The sequence below is a fragment of the Hemitrygon akajei genome, chromosome 3 (genome assembly GCF_048418815.1).
Source record: "Hemitrygon akajei chromosome 3, sHemAka1.3, whole genome shotgun sequence".
Classification (NCBI taxonomy): Eukaryota; Metazoa; Chordata; class Chondrichthyes; order Myliobatiformes; family Dasyatidae; genus Hemitrygon; species Hemitrygon akajei.
The window spans coordinates 76,487,340-76,508,529 of NC_133126.1; the positions used below are offsets into that span (position 1 = coordinate 76,487,340).

The 21,190-nt window shown below is 38.6% G+C and overlaps 1 protein-coding gene across 20 annotated transcripts in view; it reads right to left on the reverse strand.

The window, feature by feature from the left end:
• The window catches only part of LOC140725128 (gephyrin), a 598,333-nt gene that overhangs the window by 181,783 nt on the left and 395,360 nt on the right, over window positions 1-21,190 (reverse strand). For 11 of the 20 annotated variants that reach the window (XM_073040176.1, XM_073040167.1, XM_073040180.1 and 8 more), the window contains one exon: window positions 5,042-5,098. The exons of the other annotated variants lie outside the window; for them this stretch is intronic. In XM_073040176.1, coding sequence (XP_072896277.1) covers window positions 5,042-5,098 — 57 coding nt within the window. The remainder of the gene's footprint in view (window positions 1-5,041; window positions 5,099-21,190) is intronic. 20 annotated transcript variants of the gene reach the window in all.

Genomic DNA, 21,190 nt, shown 5'->3' on the forward strand with positions numbered 1-21,190 from the left:
GGAATTAAAAAGTGTTTTACTGAAATTGGCATTTGTTGTTAGACATCTATAAAACAGACTGCTTCATAGTAAGTTCTACAATTTTAGAGTACAAAGCAACAAAATGATACCAGTAATGGCAACAATTATTTATAGAGCATTGTAAGGTAATTTTCAATCTCCAGCCTCAATCTAATGAAACCCCTGTTGGGGTGGAAAAGGAGGGGAGAAGAAGAATGAAAACAAATAATTGAGCTGCTGTTGTTGGCCAACAGAATAATAAAATTACCAAGTAAAATTAAATATTTACTTTGAGAGAGCCTCTTTTCACATTTCCTTCTGATCTCTGAGCTCCTCCAGCTTTCTATGGAGCTACATGTAAACATCAAAAAATAATTTAAACAGTCTGTCCTTTCACTTAATACTACACTCCTCAACACCATTTAAAATATTATTTCAAAACTAGTATTATTTGTATTTCAACATGTTTTTCATATAGGAGTTTTCTGGACCAAAGCTTAAAGCTACAAGGAATTAGAGTGCACACTTGGTACAGTTTTATCATTTAACTCAGCCAAGAGAGGGTACTTTAGAAAACAGGATATAAATTAAGGAAAGGTGCTTTTTTTTTTGCATTGATGATGATAGGGTAGAGGTTTCATTTAAGTTTTCTCCAAGTTGAATTCCTCATGAACTGAAAGGATGGTTAAGGTTCCCTTGCAGAAATCATAACTTTAGAGGTATATACTGAAGTTGTCAAATTTTAGAATTACAATATACCATGCATAAAATTATGAAAATTTAATTGGAAAGATATGTGCATAAGTCATTCTCTCCTGTGGCTAAAATGACCACCCAGATCAAGCTATGTTTGATCATACCAAGATCAAGTTAAGTTTCAGCCACACAATCAGACACTGCGATGCCCTTTAATTTGCAGTTTCTTTCTTCATTTTCTCAATGGCTCATAATGCTTCTTGTCTCTTAAGAGTGATTATGATTAGTTGCTTAAAAGTCAATACAGCTGAGGGCAGTTAATGTCTGTTTATATACTACTGAAAATTTTAGTGAGGTAATACAATTATTGAAGAGTGCAATGGTTAAATTATTTTGTAGCCCTGACCAAATCTCTCCTGCTTAATTCCAAGGTATATGCAATGACAATTACACTGATATTAATATCCAAACAGATATTAATGCACAAATATGTTCAGGATAATTATACTTGAAATGGTGCCACCAGTGAGTTGACTGTTGATCTTTGGCATTTTTAACAAACCAAGCACACAGCATCACCTTGCAACATGTTGGGAAGTTGTGATACAATCATCCAAACAATATGTTAAAATATATATATCAGCAAAATAACTAAATTAAGCTGAATTACTCTGTAAATTTATGAGCACTAAAATGATAGGTGAGCTGGGTGTTAAGCAAAATTAATTTTCAAGTATATCTTAACAGTCATATGAATAAAATTTAAGGGAGCAAGCATCTATGATTGATTGCAAGGCAGCACAATATCTTAATAGCTGGAACTAAAATTGGAAGAGAAGAGGATGGTTGTATTCTGTAGGAAAATACTGATGGATCAGTTAGGTCAGCAGAAATGTGGCAAGTGAAATTTGATTGAAGGAAGTCTGAGGTGGAAGGTTAATAAGGCAAGAGAAAGTAAAGTGCAGGATATTAAAAACTGCAGATGAATGAGTGAACACTGAGAGAAACCCTGCAGTACATATTCAGAGTCCTGAAAGTAAAAGTATAGGACCATTAGGTAGTTAAATATAGGTTACTTTGCCTGTCTGCCAATGCATATTAAAGCTAGCAGGTCATGTTGGATTAGTTCGGGCTATACCTGGATTACAATGTAATTGCACAAAGGTTGTAATACCAGAAGAAAGGCTACAACACCATTTCCCATTTATGTAATGCCTTTAGCATAAAACAATATTCAAAAGTAATTCATGAGAACAGCATTTAACAAAGCTTTTACATAAATAATATTCAAAGATCTCCAAAAGCTTGATAATAATAGAGGTTTTTAAAGATTGCTTAAGAAAAAGAAGCAGCGACACTAAGGAGATCCTGGTAGTTGAAAGCATGGCTGACAAAGGTACTGTGATTAAATCAGATAATTCAAAATTCCTGAACATAGAACAGTACAGCACTGGATAAGCCTTCTGGCCCACAAAGTTGACATTAATTTATATTAAATATCTTTCTCCTGTGCATCATTCATAACCCTCCATTTCCTTCACATTTATGTTTCTATTTAAAAGTCTCTTAAACTCCACCAAGTTGTCTGTTTCTGTTACTACCCCTGGTAACTCATTACAGGCATCTACCATTCTCCGCCCAAAAAACCGGCCTCTTACATGTTGTTTAAACCTCACCCCTCCAACCTTAAAAGCATGTTCTCTGGTATTTGTTGTTTTTATCCTGAAGAAATATTCTGATTAACTATCCTATCTATGCAATAATTTTAAAAAGTATCTATCAGGTCTCCCCTTAGCCTCCGATGCTCTGGGGAGAACAACCCTAGTTTGTCCAACTTTTCCTTCTAGCTCATACGGTTTAATCCAGACTGCATTATGGTAAAATTTTCTGCACCTTCTCCACAGTCTCCTCACATCCTATGAGTGTGGAGGAGATTAGCAAGTGTATTGTCAGGGCTGGGAATTTTAGCTGCAAGACATGATTGACTAGTGCTTGAAATAGAGGAGACTGAAGGAAGACATAATTAACAGATATAAAATTATGACTGATCTAAACAAAGTGAGTAAAAATGATCTATTACAAAAATTAAAAAAATCTTGAAATACTCAGGTCAAGTAGTACCTCCAGGAGGGATAGAGAGGGATGGATAGATAGATAGAGCTAGAGATAGAAAAAGGGATAGATACATAGATAGAGATAGCGGTATTGAGAGAAAGAGAGAGAGAAAATTGAGACTTTCCGTTTGATGAAAATTTGTGATGAATGCTCACTACCTGAAACACTGACACTGACTATTTCTGGCAATTTTTTGCTATTTTTCGGTTTCCAGCATTTGCTTTTACAGGAAACACACTTCCCATCATGGAAAGGTTAATAGCTCAAGAACTATTACTTCTGTACTATACATTTCAATGAGATGGTGTCACAAAGTTAATCATCTGATCACTTGTTTGAATTATTGCCTTCAAATTACATCAATTTGTCAAAGCTTTATGCATTTTTTACAACACCAACATAGCGGCCATAACATTCTACACTTACTCTGAATAGATACATGCAGATCCTTTATTTAAATGAGTAAAATAAATCATTTTTCTTTATGATGCCTTGTTATTTTTATAATGTACTTAGTTTTCAATGTTATCTCAAATGTGACACCCATTTTTCAAGCAATTCCGCAATCAAGGAATGTAAACTAATAAATTAGGTATGCACCTTGTACTCTCATACACCACCACCTCACGAATTGTTTTGATGCCTCACACGGGCATCACCTTCAATGTGGGACTTATTCTAGTAATCTTATTCTTATTCTATTTTATTCAATCTTATTCTAGTATTTCAGTATCAAACCACCTATATGTCACATAAAACATGCTTGCATGTTATTTCAGCACAATTCATATCCTTGGAAAATTATTGTAGTTAACAAATCCCTAATAACCACCCATATACTGTATTAAACTTGTTTTGTAAAGTAACATTTGAAACAATAACCAAAGTAACAATTATGCATGGTATGTTTTCCCAATCTCCCATGCTTCAGTGTACTTAGGACCCACTGAACACCAACACAACTTCCTATGCTGAGGCTAGTGAAAAAAATGAGGCCAACAACTGGAAACCTCTATGTTTGCATGACTCAATTTCCACGCAAAGTGGTGCAATGACTCAATGAGCTATGAACCATGAAGAGCTGAGTGTGGTGAGGTTATCAAAATAACTTAAATTCAGGATATTTTATAATGAGTGAAAGAAACCTGTTATTGTGCACTATGGGTAATTTGGACTTACTGGATATGAGGCTAATGTAACTGTTGATTTAGCAAAAGTCACCTCAAAGTGGGTTTGGTAAACTTATACCAATAACTGCCCCTGGTTGATCTCTACCAGTGAATGACCTGAAATATCCTTGTACTTTTATGTGGAAATTTGGGCTCTTTGGTATATAAAGCTTTCTATGCCATAAAGCTATACTATGCTATATATAGCTATACCAACTGCTTGGGACATACGTTGTTAAGTCTTCAACCCAAATTCCTGGCAAGAGAACTGGAGAAGCCATTGAAGGAATATGTATTAAATTATCCTTCCAGGTTAACAGGATTAGACGTATTCCATCCAGGTCAACTAAAATAATCAAAGGCTTCTCCATTCTCATTTTTGACAAATATATATCTGTGGATCAAAACTCACAAAAAATGGATATGGGCATTTTCATTTCAATATAGTCATAAAGTGAATATAGGGCTAATATGGAAATCATTAATATCAAACCATCAATTTATTTTGTTACCAAAATAGTTTCACAGGAGAAAAGTCAATATATCTATAATAAGTTGCAGCTTCAAGCTATTATAATATTAAAGCTTTGGAATTGAGGAATATTATGTCAGGCTGCTGAAACCAGTACTGAAAATAGCCACATAGTAGCTATCTTTTCTGACATTGAAGAAACTCTTACTGACTGTTATATTTTAAAGATGTACCTTTAAGTAACTAAATTCACATTCATTTAGTAAAGAAGCTGCAGCATAACACTAGTAAAGTGAAGGAAAAGAGTGTTCTACAAGCCATCAAACAGCAACTAAGATGAAAAGGTAGAGAAGACATAAAACATAGAAGTAGAAGCATCACATCTTCTTCAATTTCCAACCATAAAAAAACTAAACTCAATGTGAAAAAATACATTGGGTACAACTGCAAAATATAATAAAAGCAAATGGAGCTGAAAATCGCAAGTTTAGGGAAAATGGGAGGCAGTAGAGAAAGCAAGTACAAAATGCTAAAACATAATGAGAGAACCGTGTAAACAAACTTGCAGAAAGTTTGTGAACATATTTACTTTGAGGGATCCGCCTCTACTAGCAACTCCTTTCGCTTCATCCGCCCTTCGAAGTTGCTACAATGGGTGGGGGTAAGTGTTAAAGACAGAAGAACGAAGAAATGTGAACTTAAAAAACAAATTAGGTGACTAATCACAATATGCAAAATATCTCATGCAATATTTCAAAATTACAGCTGTTGCACCAAACATAACCAGAGAAGTTGCCAACTGCTCATACTCTTTGTTACAGCAGACGAGGTAATTTTGAATAAGAAACCTATTAGATGTTTCTATTTTCCAAGATGGCCATTGGTATATTGTTATTTGTCAAAATAAGTATTTATCCTGCTGAAATATATTAAGTAAAATTTGTGGTATGATTGCTTTGTGAACAATCTTGGTGAGAATTGGCAACATTGTGTTTATAAAGCTTATTAAATATACCAATAAATTTGAAACTACTTGTTATTAGTGTTAATTATGATTACATCTGAACCAATTTGACCAAGAGGTTGAAGATCGGAATTCCTTTTTTTTGTAATGTAGTTTCAAAAATAAACTTTGCAATACAGAAAGCTAAATACAACTTTGAAACACTTTGTATTTCTTGACAAAACAATTCAAACTAACAATTGCATCTATAATCAGAAATTACAGGGCCCAAAGCAGAATTCATTAACTGTGAAACAATGCTGGTTGGTCAAGTTTATGGAAAACCCCACCACCAAAAAGGAAATTTGAGATTTTTTTTTGTGGTCTTCATATTAAAAAATGAGTACATAACCTTATTAGACTAAATCAAATTGTATTACTTTTAAGCAGTGTATCTTAGGAAAAATGAATTTATTTTATTTTTAATATGTTAGTTCAGTTAAAGACCTTCTAATAATATATGAGAAAGTGGATATGTCAGAATCAAACACCAATATTTCTGTTCATTAACAGCACTTAATTCTGGGTCTATGGCTGTTACTTTGAGTGACTACTTAGAATTTATTAAGAAAATTTAATTGAAATTATAGAACTAAAGAAGATTACAGATTAGCTTTATATGTCACAAGTACATTGAAACATACTGTGAAATGTGTCATTTACATTGATATGCTGGGCAGCCCACAAATGTTGCCATACTTCCACTGCCAACAACATTTGTGGATGAATATGCCCTCACAAACTCATTCAGTCTTCCCCAACCAGAAGCCTAGGATGAACCAAAAGATCCACAATCTGCTGAGGCTAGAATGGTGGAATTCAGCTCTGGTAACCAAGTAAAATAAGGAGGTCCAGGTATGACCTTTGGAAAGCCAAATTTGAATCACAGCAGGATGTTCGACAACTGTGGCAGGGCTTGAATGCTATCACCTCCTACAAAGTAAAACAAGAGCAACATATGTGACAAGGTTTCTCTCCCAGGTGAGCACAATGCCCTTTATGCTCACTTTGACTTACAAAATATGGAGGCACCTTCACAAACTCCCATTGCCCGCAGTGGTCCTGTGATTTTAGTATCTGAGGCTGACGTAACAGCATCTTTCAGGAGGGTGAACCCACAGAAAGCATCTTGTCCAGACTGTGTACTTGACCTGAAGACCTGTGTTATCAACTGGCTGGAGTGTCACTGATATTTTTAACCTCTCACGTTAGCAGTCTGAGATACCCATCTGCTTCAGCAGGGTCAATTATATTGTTGCCCAAGAAGTACACGGTAACCTGCCCAGGAGCACTTAAATCCACAGTGATGAAATGCTGTGAGAGACTGGAGTCTGAAGAATGACTTGGACCGCTCCAGCTTGCCTACTGTCAAAACAGGTCAACAGCTAATGCCATTTTATTGGCTTTTCATTTAACTCTGGAAGATCTGTACAGTGAAAGTATATATCAGAATGCTCTTTATTGACTACAGCTCTGCATTCAACACTATCATGTCCTCAAAATCAACTCAATATTCTCCAAGACAGGCTTTAATATTTCCTTTTTGCAACTGGATCCTCAACATTCTCACTTGCAGACTGCCAGTCAGTTTAGATTGGCAACAACATCTCCTCCACAATCACCACTAGGCAAAGGTGTGCTTAGCCCGCTGCTCTACTCACTTCACACTCATGACTGTGTGACTAAGTACAGCTCCAATGCCATAGTTAAGTTTGATGATGACACCACTGTTGTTGGCTGGATCAAAGGTGGTGATGAATCAGCATATAGGAGGGAGATTGAAAATCTAGCTTAATGGTGCCACAACAACAACCTCTCACTCAATGTCAGCAACATGAAAGAGTTGATTATTGTCCATAAGAGGAGGAAACCGGAGGTCCATGAGCCAGTCCTCACCAGGGGATCAGAGGTGGAGAGGGTCAGCAACTTTAGATTCCTTGGCATTATCAATTCAAAGGATCTATCCTGGGTGCAGAACGTAAGTGCCAATACAAAGAAGGTATGGCAACTTTCTTAGAAGTTTGCACAGATTTGGCATGTCATCTACAACTTTGACAGACTTCTGTAGATGTGCCATGGAAAATATACTAATTGGTTGCATCATGGCCTGGTATGGAAACAACAATGCCATTGAATGGAAATGCCTACAAAAAGCAGTGGATACAGCCTAGTCCGATTATGGGTAAAGCCCTCCGCACTATTTAGCACATGGAGCACTGTAACAGGAAAGCAATATCCATCACCAAGGACCCACAAACTCAACATCCAGGCTATGCTCTCTTCTCGCTGCTGCCATTAGGAAAGAGGCACAAGTCTTAGGTCCCACACCACCAGGTTCAGGAACAGTTATTACAACTCAGATATCAGGGTCTTAAACCAGACTGGACAACTTCACTCACCCCTTCATTGAATTGACTCCACAACCTATGGACTGACCTTCAAGGTCACTACAATTCACATCAACAGCAGAATTAATTAATTTCCCCCCTTTTTTGATATTTGTACAATTTGTTGCCTTTTGTACTTTGGTTGTTTGTCTTGCTTTGTGCAGATTTTCATTGATTCTACTGTTTCTTTGTATTTACTGTGAATACCCACAAGAAAATGAAGCTTAGACTATAAGACATAGGAGCAGAATTAGGCCATTAAGCTCTGTCATTCCATCATGGCTGATCCCAGGTTCCACTCGACCCTATACACCTAACTTCTCTCCATAACCCTTGATACCCTGACCAATCAGGAAACTATCAATTTTCACATTAAATATGCCCATGGTCTTGGCCTTCACAGCTGTCTGTGGCGGAGCTTTTCACAGATTCACAACTCTCTGGCTAAAAAATTCCTTCTTACTTCTGTTCTAAAGGGCTGCCCCTCAATTTTGAGGCTATGCCCTCCAGTTCTGGACACCTCCACCGTAGGAAGTATCCTCTCTGCATCCACCTTATCTAGTTCTTTCAACATTCAATAGGTTTCAATTAGATTCCCCCGCATTCTTCTAATTTCCAGTGAGTACAGGCCCAAAGCTGCCAATTGCTTCTCAAATGTTAACACCTTAATTCCCAGAGTCATCCTCGTGAACCTCCTCTGGTCTCTCTCCAGTGACAGCACATAATTTCTATGACACAAAGCCCAAAACTGTTGACAATACTCCAAATGTAGCCTGACTAGTCTCATAAAATCTCAGCATTATCTCCTTGCTTTTATATTCTATTCACCTTGAAATGAATGCCAGCTTTGTACTTGCTTCCTTACCACAGACTTAAGCTGTAAATTAACATTCTGTGAGTCTTACATGAGGACTCCTAAGTCCCTTTCAACCTCTGATGTTTGAATTTTCTCCCCATTTAGAAAATAGATTGCACTTTTGTTCCTTTTACCAAAATGCATTATCCTACATTTCCCAGTATTCCATCTGCCACTTTTTTGCCCATTCTTTCAATTTGTCTAAGTCCTGCTACTATTGCATTGCTTCCTCAGCCCTACCTACCCCTCCATCTGTCTTTGTATCATCTGCAAACTTTGTCACAAAGCCATCAATTCCATTATCTAAACCACTGACAAAACAATATGAAAAGTAGCGGTCCTAATACTGAAGCCTGAGGAACACCACCAGTCACTGGCAGCCAACCAAAAAAGACCTCCTTTATTCCCATTTGCTGCATCCTGCCTGTCAGTTATTCCTCTATCCATGCCAGTATCTTTCTTGTAATGCCATGGGATTTCATCTTGTTAAACAGACTCATATGTGGCACCTTATCAAATGCCTTCTGAAATTCCAAGTAAATTATGTCCACTGCTTCTCCTTTGTCCATCCTGCTTGTTACTTCCTTGAAGAACCCTAAAAGATTTATCAGGCAAGATTTCCCTTGACAGAAACCATGCTGACTTTGGCTTATTTTATCATTAGTCACCAAGTACCTCGAAACCTCATCCTTAATAATAGACTCCAACATTTTCCCAACCACTGATGTTAGGCTAACTGGCCTATAATTTCCTTTCTTTTGCCTTTCTCCCTTCTTAAAGAGTGGAGTGACACTTGTAATTTTCCAGTTCTCTGGAACCATGCCAGAATCAAGTGATTAACCAATGCATCTAATACCTCTTCAGCAACCTCTTTCAGAATGCTGGGATGTAGTTCAACTGGTCCAGGTCGCTGATCCACCTTAAGACCTTTCAGCTTGCCTAGCACTTTTTTCTTTGTAATAGCAATGACACTCACTCCTGCTCCTGACACCCATGGACCTCTGGCATACTGCTAGTATCTTCCACAGTGAAGACTGATGCAAAGTACCAATTAAGTTCATCTGCCATTTATTTGTTCCCCATTACTACCTCACCAGCATCATTTTCCAGAGGTCCAATAACAACTCTCACCTCCCTTTTACTCTTTATATAATTGAAAAAAACTTTTAGTATCCTGCTTTATATTATTGGCTAATTTGCCCTCGTATTGGCTACCATACATGCTCTTTCCTTGGCTTTTACGTAGCCCTTAACTTCCCTTGACAGCCAGGGTTGCCTACCCCTGCTATTTGAGAACAACTTCTTCTGTGGGACATTTCTATCCTGTGCCTTGTGAACTATTCCCAGAAAGTTCAGCCACCTCAGCTCTGGTGTCATCCCCGCCAGTATCCCCTCCAATCCAGCTGGGAAAGCTCCTCTCTCATGTCTCTGTAATTCCCTTTATTCCAATGTGATACTGATACATGTGACTTCTGCTTCTCCTTCTCAAATTGCAGTATGAATTCAATCATATTGTCATCATTGCTTTCTAAGGGTTCACTTACCTTAAACTCCCTAATAAAATCTGGATTATTACACAATACCCAATCTAAGACTTTCCCTGAGCAAGCTCAAGCACAAGCTGCTCTAAAAAGCAATCTCGCAGGCATTCAATAAATTTCCTCTCCTGCAATCTGACACCAATCTGACTTTCCCAATCCTCCATTATAAATGTGACATTACCCTTATTACATGCCCTTTCCAGCTTGTTTTGCAATCTCAACCTCCCATCTTGGCTACTATTTGGAGGCTTATATATGATTTCCACAATAGGTTGCACCCTTGCAGTTTCTTAACTCCACCCACAAAGATTTAACATTCTCTGACCCAATGTCACCTCTTTCTAAAGATGTAATTCCATCTCTTACCAACAGAGCACACCATCGCCTATGCCTTCCTGCCTGCCCTTTTGATACTAAGTATATCTTTTGATATTAAGCTCCCAACTATGACCTTCTTTCAGCCAAAACTCAGTGATGCCCACAATGTCATACTGACCAATCTCTAATTGCACCACAAGTTCATCCACCTTATTCCGAATACAACAAGCATTTAAATGCCACACCTTCAGTACTGCGTGTTTTGTTCTTTTGAAATTTGCATCTGTAGTGCAATTTAACTCTTTGCACTGGTGATTTAATAGCTATGGAGTGGGGGATAATTTTTGTAAATAAAAGCAGGTGTTAAAATGTTAAGGCAGGTGATTTTTCCTGTTACCAACAAGAACATATTACAATCAAACAAAAAGCAGAATGCTAGAAGAACTTAGTGCGTCAATTTGCATCTGAGGAGGGAAAAGATGTAAGTCAATCAGGACTAAGAGGGTAGAAAAAAAGATAGCAAATATATAGTAGTACAAGGTAAGAATATGACATAGGCTGTAAGTAATAGGAGTAACTTAATGGTGTGGGTGCAGGGGGTTGAAGATGACTAGATGCAGCTTGGTGGGGAAGAGGAAGGGGAAGAGAACAAAGTGAGCATTAACCTAGGTAGACAAGTGACTGTGAGTGGAAGAATCATGGGTTACCTAAAAGTTGAACATTCAGCATTCATATCATTGGTATGCATGTTACCAAAGAGAAATAGGAGATATCATTCCAATTTGTATTTGGCCTCACTGTGGCAGAGAAGTCCAAGGACAACAGGTTGGTTTGGGAATTGGAAGAAGAGTTAAAATGACATACAAATAGAAGTTTACGATGTCCATTAAGAATGGATCCCAGATGGTCTGCAAAGCAGTCTCCCAGTTTCAAAGGTACATTTAACGTCAGAGAAATGTGTACAATATACATCCTGAAATGCTTTTTCTTCGTAACCATCCACAAAAGCAGAGTGCCCCAAAGAATGAAGTTAGTTAAATGTTAAGAACCCCAAAGTCTCCCCCAGCTCCCCTCTCTCCTGCGCATAAGTGGCAGCAAGCAATGATCCCCCCTCCCCCCACCAGCAAAAGAAAGCATTGGCACCCACCACCGAGCACTCAAGCGTGCAGCAAAAGCAACAATAAAAACACAGACTTGCAGTACTCCAAAGACTATGGGTTCACCCGGTATTCGACATACCACAGGCTCTCTCTCTCTCTCCCTAATTAGGGAGAAAGAGATGTCTCCTTTTCACAGTGAGAAGGAAGACATGCTTGGTTTCTCCATTTTGAGGTTTAAAGAAAATAAATTTAGGCAAGTTATGAAAAAAGAACTTCATTAATCTGCCTCCATCTTTACATAACATTAAATGTTGTTTAATTTTACAAAACATTGTAAATGGCGTATAATGAAATTAACTCATTCTGAATTTGACCAAGGTGAAAGAGAGTTTTCATCTCTTCCATCATCTTAAGAAATGGTTGATGTGGTATATTTTAGAAATTCATTTTTCATCATTAGTGCCAATGTTTGAGTGTCTTGGCTACCTGTTGCACTCACCTCCACATATCAGATTCAATAAAAACTATAGAGCTACTCCTGAAGTTTGTAACCAACCTCACAGGTATTTTTAGCATTATCATCTAATGCTGGACTTCCATTCTGGGACAAGAAAATTAACCTAAATAGCTGCTTTTAAAAGAAAGTTAAACACTCTGCATGTCAGATTTTAATAGATATTTCTGTCATAATCATCGGCTGGCTGAAAAAGTTTTCTTCACTCTATGCTCTGATTCTTGATTCATCAGAACAATACAGATCTGATTCCTCCACTGTAGGAGCACTTGCTTTTACCCATACAGTGCTGTTTTAACTGAGCAGCATGCACACAATCTGTGATTTATCTTCAACACACACAAAATGCTGGTGGAACACAGTAGGCCAGGAAGCATCTATAAGGAGAAGCACTGTCGACGTTTCGGGCCGAGACCCTTCGCCCTGCCTGGCCTGCTGTGTTCCACCAGTATTTTGTGTGTGTTATTTGCATCTGCAGATTTCCTCGTGTTTGCTCTTGTGATTTATCTTTATCATTTCCAGTACAGTTGCTACTGCTCCTCACAGATGCTTTAACACTTCCAAAAAAACTTTAAGAGTCAACTGGATTATTGGTATGGCAGCATTTAAAGGATTACACACTGCACTGGAATACAATTTTACTTCTTCTAATGATCCACAATGTCACTGATGCCCGGCTGAGTTAATTGGAGCACTCCTGGAAAGATGCATCTGTGTCAGTTACATTGGAGAGAAGACAGTCCGTTATGACTTTGGTTTTCTCACAGAGCCAATGTAGTTGCTGTTCTTTCCAGTGAGGGCAACGCGGAGGCTTCTGGTTTAAGATGGAGCAGGTGAAACTCAGTGACTTCTGGATGATGGTCAATGAAACAAAGAAAACAACCAAATATTTTGTCACTCACTCTTTTTCTGGTAAATGACCATTGCAAACAATGGCCTAGCTAACCCCAATTTTTCTTTGAAGTGGCTAGCTGCTGGAGTACAGCATCCCTGAACTTGAATTGTAAGAACGTACAGACAACTGGATTGGCTACTTGTATTTCCAAATACTAAAGACAATCCAGGAAATACAATGGAGTATAAACTGAAGACTGAAGGAAGATGCAAAGTGATGAAAACATTATGCAGTGATTTTAATTCCCTTTATGTACAATTGATACATTTTCTAGGGAAAAACATCTCTGGCACAAAAACATCAATAGCCAGACAGTGATAAAACAAGATGTAAATGTACACATGGTCACATTCAAGATATTCCTTAAAGGAAAAATAAAATATCAAGTTAATTTGTTTAAGAATAAAATATTAAATTATCTTATGGTATTGCATACATAATGATTAAGCACGATTACATTAATCTTAGTGAGAGAATTTGAGAATAAGCAGATGGCAAAGGCTATGTAAGGAAGCCAGCAAATGAGCAAAGGCTTAAAGGAGACAAGAAAGGAAAGCAGACAGAAGCAAGAGGAGAAAACACTAAAACTGAGGCATATGGAAGAGGAGTGGTAAGATGTTGGGTAGGAGTTCGAAGTAGATCCCCCTTTAGATCTGGAATTTTAGAATATGAAACTAGAATAGTACAGCACAGTACAGGCTCTTTTTCCAATTAGTACAAATCTGCACTAATCCAGTGGCATTAATATCAATCATAATGAAAAGCTTTGAGCGGCTGGTCACAGAGAACATTAAAGCCTTTCTCCTGGCTTTATTGGAACCTTTCCAGTTTGCTTATCATTCAAGTTGATCCACTGATGATGCAATACCCTAGAAGCTGGTGAGGAAACTGTCTTCACTGGGTCTCAACACCTCCACCTGCAATTGGATACTGGACTTCTTAACAGTAAGACCACAGTCAACCTGTGTGGGCAGCAACGAGTCTCATGCCATTACGCTGAGCATTGGCGCTCCCCAGGGCTGTGTGCTCAGCCCGCTGCTGCTCACACTGCTAATGCATGACAGTGTCGCAGGATCCAGCTCAAACCATGTCATTGAGTTTGCAGATGACACAACAGTGGTTGACCTTATCAAGAATGATGATGAGACAGAGTATAGAGAGGAGGTCGAGCGGCTGGTGGATTGGTGTGAGAAGAACAACCTAAGCCTGAATGTGGAGAAGACAAAGGACATTATTGTGGACTTCAGAAAGATGCAGATGAACCATTCCCTTCTGCGAATAATGGCTCCTCCATAGAGAGGGTTAAGTGTACTGTTTCAAGCTCACATCACGGATGACCTCAGCTAGTCCCTTAATATCATCACCCTGAACAAGGGGGCACAGTAGTGTCTCCTCTTCCTAAGAAGATTGAGGCAAGCAAGGTGCCCCCCACCCCATCTTAACTGCATTTTATAGGAGCACCATTGACAGCATCTCTAAATGGTATGTGAACAGTTGACTATTGGACTAGAAGTCTCTACAAAGGACAGTAAGAACAACTGAGAGGACAATAGGGCTCTCCCGACCATCCACTGGGGACATTTATCATGAGTGCTGCATATGCAGGGCCCTTAGTATTATTAAGGATCCCACCTATCCATCCTCTGACTTTCTACCATCAGGCAGGAGACTACGGTACATGAAAACAAGAATGGTCAGGATGAGCAACAGTTTCTTTCCACAGGCTATTAGGCTTCTGAACTCCCTACCCTATTGTAGTCAAATTGTCACTGGTTAATCTGTTCCCTACCTTACAATATTTAATACTAAAGCACTTGAGTTTATTATTTACGTGTGATTCATCTGTAGATTTTACCCTTACCTTAATAATTTATTGTGTACTGTGTGTACTGCTTTGCTTTACACCCTGGTTCGAAGAAACATCTTATTTCTATATACATTAGATGGTTACAGACACTATATACATGTATATAACTAAATGACAATAAACTCGACTTGACCTGATTTCATCTGTACCTTCTGATTTCCAACATCTCTGTCACTAGAGTAGTTTCTGTTTATTGTTTAATTTCAAACAATAACCAGAAACTATCATCTAATTTTTACCCTTTTCAATTTAAAGAGAACTATCTCAATTCTTTCTCCATCACAACTGATTTTCAGCCAATTTCTGTACTTCCTTCATTACATTAACATTCTTCCAAAAATATGTTGGCTAAAACTGGACACAATATTTCTGCTGAGCTTGATGCAATGATTAACAATATTTGGTATAACTTCTTGCTTTAGCATGTGCTTCCTCTATACTAAAAAAACCTACATTTTTTAGAACCTTACTGCTATGTTTCGTAACTTCAAAAAATTAAAATTAATTGAACGAAAATCATGGAGACTGGGATAACTTGTGTATTTGTTTTTACTTTAGTGACCCATGAACTTATGGCGTGGTGGTGTAACAATGAAGACCGTTCATGTACTTTTACATATAACCCATAAAGAATTACGTAAACAATGAAGAATGCTTAATCAAATATATTTGCAATATCATTCAAATATTACTGAAATATTAAATACACACCTTTCCCTGCTTAGCTATAAACTCCAACTCAATATAGAATGCATCTCAACACACACACACAGTATATACAGTATATTACATAATACAACTACTATATAGACATCCACAGTATAGTAAATTTTAATTTGTCTCAGTAAAGCCTAAATATTTAATCACTGTGGAGGATGTCACTCTGCTTGGCTGCTGATACTTGTGGCTGTGAAATAATAACAGGTTCTGGGGCCTCATCTGTTTTAGCTGGAAGAGTTGACCCTGGAACTGCAGAAAGTGGTTCCAACACCTTTGGACACTTCTTCTCTAACCATTGATTCTGCCTTCCTCAAATGATCGATGTGTTGTCTCCAGATGATATCAGATGAAATCTCCACTGTGAAGGAGAGCGGTTCAGTTCTGTCCTTAATCTTGGCAAGTACTCACTTTTGGTCACTCCTGTATTCCCTTGACAGGATTACTTGTCCTGGAATGAAACACTGAACCTCCTTGTTTGAGGAGCCCTCAATTTGTCTCAGCTGTTTGTCCTGTAAATTCCCTCTGAGATTGGGTTTGAGCAGATCCAAATGTGATTGCAAGGGACGGCCCAGGAACAGCATAGCTGGTGAGTTGTTGGTTGTGGACTGTGCTGCATTGTGATATCCAAGGAAGAAATTCACAAGCTTCTCATTCAATGTCAGTGCAGTGTGTTCTGCTTACACTGCTGGCAGTGCATTCTTTAGACTCTGGACAAACCTTTCCACCAACCCATTTGTAGCGTGGTGGTGTGGTGCAGATGTAATATTTCTTATTGCATTCATTTTTAAGGATGAAACTGTTCCACAACAAATAGTGGTCCATTGTCACAGACTGTGTACTTCAGCACCAGGCTTTGAAAATAAGCTTCTCAACACATCAACAGTGTGCTCAGTGTGTTAGGTTGTAGTGGAGGCTATTGGGAACACTCCTGGCCACTTTGTAGCTGCATCCACTACTGCCAAAAAATTTGTGTCCATGAATGGTCTGGCAAAATCCACATGAACCCTCTGCAAGGCAATGCATACCATTCCCCAGGGATGGTGAGGTGTTGCTCTTGGCACCTTCTAGATGTGTTAGCATCCCAAACAGTGCATGGCAAACTGTTCAATCTGTTGATCCATCCCAGGCCACCAGACAAAGCTTTGAGCCAACGCTTTCATTTTTACCACACCTAGATGACTGGAATACATCAAGAAGTGTCCCCTTTTATAAAATTTTTAGGTATTTTGCTTTCCGAGAGTAAACAGGCCATTCCATTAGCATTTCTATGATTAGATGTCCTCTTGAATTCAACCTTGTAATTCAGTCCTCTAAGAAACAAAGCCCATCTCTTCAGCTGTTAGTGGAACAGCCTTCTGTAGATTGAAAACGGACACTTGCGGTTGAGGATTAGTAAGGAGGGTAAACTCTCTCCCATACAAGTACTAGTTGAAGCATTTTACACCCCAAACCAGACTCAAGGATTCTCTGTCAATCTGTGCATAATTTTTCTCTGCAGCAGTAAGGGAATGTGATGCAAAGCTATTGGGTGCACACTTCCATCAGTCATCACATGTGACTTGACTGCACCTATATAATAGGGCGAAGCGTCACAGGCAAGCTTCATTGGGCAATGTGGATCATACTAGCGAGTACAGTGTCTAACGTCATCATGTTCTTTTTGAAAGTCATCTCACACTGCTTTCTCCATTGTCATTTCTTCCCAATCTGTAGAAATGAGTTCAAGGTGTGGAGCACAGAAGCCAGGTCTGGCAGGAAACAGTTATAGTAGGTGACAAATCCTAAAAAGAACCACAACTGTGAGACATCCTTCAGCCTTGGGGCATCCACCACAGCTTGAATTTTCTCAGCATACTTATGCTTCAATGTGAGTCAATGGTGTGACCATAGTAAGTGATGCTGGGTTTAAAGAATTCACACTTGGTGCACTGTGCCCGTAATCACCTAATCTTTTTAACACTGTTCTGAGATTTTGGAGATGTTCCTTGTCATCCTCACTGGTAACAATTTAATGTCATTCCGGAAACACTAAGTGCCTGGAAGCCTTGCTGCACATGGTCCATAGCATTCTGTCAGAATGAAGGTGCAGGTGCTACACCAGAAACAAGCCTATTATAACGATAAAGCCCTTTGTGAGTGCTTATGGTGAGAAACACTTTGAATTCTTTCTCCAACTCCAACTCTAGCTAGCCCTTTGTTAGGTCCACTTTGCTGAAATGTTTCCCTCCAGAAGGTTTACAAAAATACCCTTCTTTACTGGGCAGAGGGTATTGATCTACTTTCAGAACTGGGTTGATGGTGACCTTAAAGGCACTACAGTTCCTGGCAGATCCATTCTTCTTGGCTACTGGGACCATTGGCATTGCCAATAGTCTCCACTCAACTTTGAGAAGAATTCTTTCAGCTTCCATACGATCTAGCTCACTGGCTACTTTATCATGGATGGTATAAGGAAATAGAAGGGCTTTGTAAAACTTGCTTATGGCAGTTTCATTTAAGACTATTTTACCCGTGGTATGCTTGAGTTCTCCAATGCCATTCTTGAACACAGCAGCAGCATCATCTAGTACCTTTCTTAATTTGCTTTCAGTTGACTCTATTGCAGTGGATGTGGCATGCAAACAGCGGGTGGAACTCCAATCAAGTTGTAGTTGTTTCCGCCAATCATGGTCCCATAATGCTGGCCCTCCTGTTTTACCACATAGAGGCCCAATCTAGCTTATTGGTAGCTGTATAGAAATGCTTATAATGTCATTCCTACTGGAATTATCTTTTCTCCAGTCTAAGCTCTTAGTTGGATATCTGCAGCCTTCAGTACAGTATCTTTGAAATGCCATTAAAATTCATTTTGTGGAATGACTGAACAGCCAAACCAGTGTTCAATTACATTTTAATTCATTTGCCTTTCACGTCTGGTGTAAGCCATATCACTTGTTTCATGTTAGTTTTTAAATTGTAAATCTCAAGGTCACACAGTCCTGTGTCAGTCTCATCATTATCAGATTTTTCATCAACAGCATGCAGATTATTGCCTCTTGAACATGCGACTTGACTTTTTATCTTTTTCTCTTTCCTGTGCAGTCTGTTCAACATGCTCTTTGTATATGTCCTACTTTATTGCATTTTCTGCAAGTTTCACCTTTAAACCTGCATTGGTCTGGTGTATATGAGCTCCTGCCACAATGGTAACACACTTTATTTGGCCAAGCAGATTACTATTTAGAAATTGTTCAATCTCACTTTCATTCCTGACTGCATCTCTAGATGCTGTTTCCATTGATACAGCAATTACGACTGCTCTTTTAAATGTGAGTTGTGCTTCTGTTAGAAGGCGATTTTGACAGTTTTCTTGTAAGATTTCACAAACTAAGCAATCTCTCAGTGCATCATTAAGCCCATCACTGAACTGGAAATGCTCAGACAATTTCTTCAAGTCAGCCACGAAAGCTGACATTGATGCCCCTTCCTTTTGATTTCACTAATGAAACCTAAAGTGCTCTGCAATCAACAATGGTTTTGGCTCTTGTTACGAACCTCGTAACTGGGTTACTTACCAGCAAAGATAGAGACGTCCGTTGGAGTCTGATGATACTATTTTTAACAGTATTTATTAGCAAAAATACACAAAAATAATATCAATGCAAATATACAGATAATATACGTCGTCAATACTAAACCTAAAAGTGCGGGTATAATAATAATCAATAAGAAACAAGCTCTATCGTTGTCTAGGGGATAATGAATTGTCCGATGGAAATCTAAAGGTCATTTCAGTTCATACAGGCTGCAGCCGTTTGGTCATCGCTGTGTTGTAATTGTTGGAGACAGAGAGAGAAAGAGAAAAACTTGCCGACTTTCCTTGGTACGGTCTTGATCCGTATCCGTCCTTTAGCTAGACCGTTCCGTGATGAGCCCGCCACCCAGGCAAGGGAGGACACACACGAGCTCCCACCGGCTTTCGCTATAAAACGCTGTCACTGGATTTCTAGCGTTTCTCCTGGTGCGTCTGAAGGGGTGTTCCCCAGACCCGTCTTTTATCCTCACTCACAGGGTCTCAGATGTCAATCAGGTTGGGATGATGCAATCCCTCAACCAGACCACTCTGGTTGTCCCCTGAGGGGTTACAATGAATAGTACAGTACTCAATACACAATTCCTTCTCCAAGAGACAATAGCAGTAATCAGTGGTTCCGTTCCGCTTATGTCAGGAGACATTCCACCTGGTTGTATATTCTGCGTCTCTCTCTCTCTCATTTCCTGACATGCTGTGTACCTCTCTCATTTCCTGGCTTGCTGTGTATCTCTCTCATCTCCTGGGTCTCATACCCGAAATACTAGCGATCTTGCGATTCTCAAAAAGGAGGGGGCGACTTTGCACCAGAGTTGCTCCACATTCGTAACACTCTAAACATTCCTTTCATGATATCAGCAATGTTCACTTCGGCTAGTTTCATTGCAGTAATTAAGTTTCTAAGCAAAATGTATGCTTTTACACCGATTGCACTTAGCAAAACTGACACTCGTTTTTCATTGGCCAGCTCCTTTGCTCCAAAATACTGCTCAATTCATTCAGTGTACATTATCTAGTTACCTGTGGTGCAATCAAACATGTCAATCTTTCTGATGTAGCCAGCCATTTCTGATTTCTGATTCTTATCACCCGGTACTCACTGTTTATGATGAACTTACAAATTTTGTCCATTTTCTGCCTTTTTTTTAAAAAAACTCAACCATCTTTCTCCACTTGCAAAGATAAAAAAATGTCTTGCACTTTTAAAAAAAATCTTGAATGCTTCACTGCCCTTTAACAGACAGGCAATTGTCTGAGGTTCATTTTAAAATTTCCTCATCACCACTGTTATGCTTTGTAACTTCAAAACATAAAACTAATTTTAAAAAAACACGGAGCCAGGGATAACTCCACATTTAGTTTTTACTTTAGTGAGGCACGAACTTACGATGTGGTGATGTAATGATGTATGCCATTCATGTAATTTTACACATAACTTGTGATGAATTATGTAAACAAGGAATGCTTAATCAAATATACAGTATTCACACTATTAATCACATATTACTGAAATATTAAATACACATTTTCTGCAACTTAACCTGACGTCTTTCAAGATTTGTCAATGTAAATCAAGCAACATTGGCAGCAACATGTAAATCACAGTTGATTTAGGCACCAATTAGATAGTTTCTAAAAAGAAACAGAGATATTTGTCTCTGGCATGGGCTCAGAATTAAATGGTATTGAATGAGCAGAGAGGTGCAATGATAAATAAGGAATAGATCAGAGATTTCCATATATAGTGAGGCTTTCAGTGAAGGATACTTCAGTTAAATCCATTTATATTCTTTGGAATAACTTAAATGCTATGTGCTGCACAGGTTCGTAGTAGTTAGAACAATGCTTTACAGTACAGGTGTTCTGGATTCAATTCCCACCTCCGCAAACTGTAAGGAGTTTGCATGTTCTCTCTGTGACTGCGTTGGTTTTTCCAGGTGCTTCGGTTTCCACCCACAGTCCAAAG